Source organism: Notothenia coriiceps, unplaced genomic scaffold (assembly GCF_000735185.1).
Source record: "Notothenia coriiceps isolate Sejong01 unplaced genomic scaffold, NC01 NC01_scaffold00001082, whole genome shotgun sequence".
In the NCBI taxonomy this organism is placed as follows: domain Eukaryota; kingdom Metazoa; phylum Chordata; class Actinopteri; order Perciformes; family Nototheniidae; genus Notothenia; species Notothenia coriiceps.
In genome coordinates this window covers 1-1,537 of record NW_011333783.1, presented here as the reverse complement: position 1 = coordinate 1,537, position 1,537 = coordinate 1, and the positions used below count along the sequence as shown (strand labels likewise).

At 45.5% G+C, this 1,537-nt stretch overlaps 1 protein-coding gene across 2 annotated transcripts; it reads left to right on the top strand.

Annotated features, from left to right (window-relative positions):
• The first annotated feature begins 6 nt into the window (after positions 1 to 6).
• LOC104958994 (solute carrier family 23 member 1-like) lies at positions 7 to 1,089 on the top strand. Of its 2 annotated transcripts, none has more exons than XM_010786842.1 (3): positions 7 to 198; positions 532 to 637; positions 887 to 1,089. In XM_010786842.1, the coding sequence occupies exons 1-3, from the start codon at positions 161 to 163 to the stop codon at positions 1,040 to 1,042; spliced, it is 300 nt and encodes a 99-aa protein (XP_010785144.1). In that variant the 5' UTR covers positions 7 to 160; the 3' UTR covers positions 1,043 to 1,089. The 2 variants fall into 2 exon arrangements, with proteins under 2 accessions (XP_010785144.1, XP_010785149.1); XM_010786847.1 differs by having other exon boundaries at positions 7 to 70; positions 887 to 1,087.
• The last annotated feature ends 448 nt before the right edge of the window (positions 1,090 to 1,537 follow it).

Here is a 1,537-nt window from a genome sequence, read left to right as displayed (position 1 = left end):
CAACAGGTGAGACAGCAGGTAAAAAGGAAGTGATGCAGGCTCCGCCTCCTCCAGTGCACGCCATCAACAGGTGAGACAGCAGGTAAACAGGAAGTGATGCAAGCTCCGCCTCCTCTAGTGCACGCCATCAACAGGTGAGACAGCAGGTAGACAGAAAGTAATGCAGGCTCCGCCCCCTCCAATGCACGCCATCAACAGGTGAGACAGCAGGTAAACAGGAAGTGATGCAGGCTCCGCCCCCACCAGGAGTTTGACCTTTAGTTTTCCAGAGGGATCTTTTTTCTTTCTTTTTTTCACTTTCTTTTCCTTTTTCTTCAACAACACGAACAGCCTCAAAGATAAAAAAAATACAGGTGTGCAGGTTTGTATCCCCCCCCCCCCCACAGAATAACAGAAGATTAATATTACAAACACATTTAAAATAATAGACAAACAAATGATGAACAAATGAATGAAATCACAGCACAAACAAAACTAAAAACAACAACAAAAACTAAAAAGGTGGAGCTAAATGTTCGCCATGGTTTCCAGGGGGATCTTCACTGAAGGCGTGTGCTGCGTCATCGCCGGCCTGCTGGGGACAGGAAACGGCTCCACCTCCTCCAGCCCAAATATAGGCGTGCTGGGAATCACCAAGGTAACGGAATCAGAAATGTACACTTGTTACAGCAGAAAGAGCCAAAGACAGTTTCATGTTAACTAAGAAGCAGACATATTAAAGATTAAACAATTTACAAAAAAAACATCCTGTAACAGTTCTGAGATTTAGCAGCCAGGTATATATAGCACCGTTACTAACGGCATATATATATTGCACATAGTTGCTATACATGTTATTATTCATATGAATTGTATTTGTATTGATTGTGTGGTGTTACCTGTGCAGGTGGGCAGCCGGCGGGTGGTGCAGTACGGAGCCTTCATCATGCTGCTGCTGGGCTCCGTGGGGAAGTTCACCGCTCTGTTCGCTTCGCTGCCGGACCCCATCCTGGGGGGCATGTTCTGCACCCTGTTCGGTGAGGGTCACCTGTCCAGGTGTTAGTGAGGGGCACCTGTCCATGTGTTAGTGAGGTCATCATGACCCAGGTGTTAGTGATGTCATCATGATAAGATAAGATAAGATAAGGGTTTATTCATCCCGAAGGAAATTGTTGTGCCAGAGTAACATAACACAATAAACACAATAAACACAGCAGCAAAACTGTACATTAAAAGCATACTTGTCAACCCTCCCGATTTTCGCGGGAGACTCCCGATTTCATTGCCCTCTCCCGGTTTCCTCCCGGGGTCATATTTCTCCCGCATTTCTCCCGATTTCTGACAAAATCAGATTTACTCAGGACTGTTTCCACTCAGACTTTAATACAGCTACACCATTGTTTGGTTTCCATAGTAACACGTCTTTTTAGTAGCGCGCAACTGAAAGTCTGAGAGGGTGAGGAAGATACTCACAGAAAACAGAACAAGAATCGACAACTACTCTACTCTCTGCTCACTCCTTTCCTGTAAAATACAGGTCCAGCCCACACGTACTGTA

Bases quoted from the DNA above. Each gene is read 5' to 3' on its own strand.
- LOC104958994 (XM_010786842.1), top strand. From the start codon at position 161: ATGCAGGCTCCGCCCCCTCCAATGCACGCCATCAACAG. The intron at 199-531 runs GTGAGACAGCAG...CATGGTTTCCAG, and splicing joins CCAATGCACGCCATCAACAG to GGGGATCTTCACTGAAGGCG. The intron at 638-886 runs GTAACGGAATCA...TTACCTGTGCAG, and splicing joins GCGTGCTGGGAATCACCAAG to GTGGGCAGCCGGCGGGTGGT.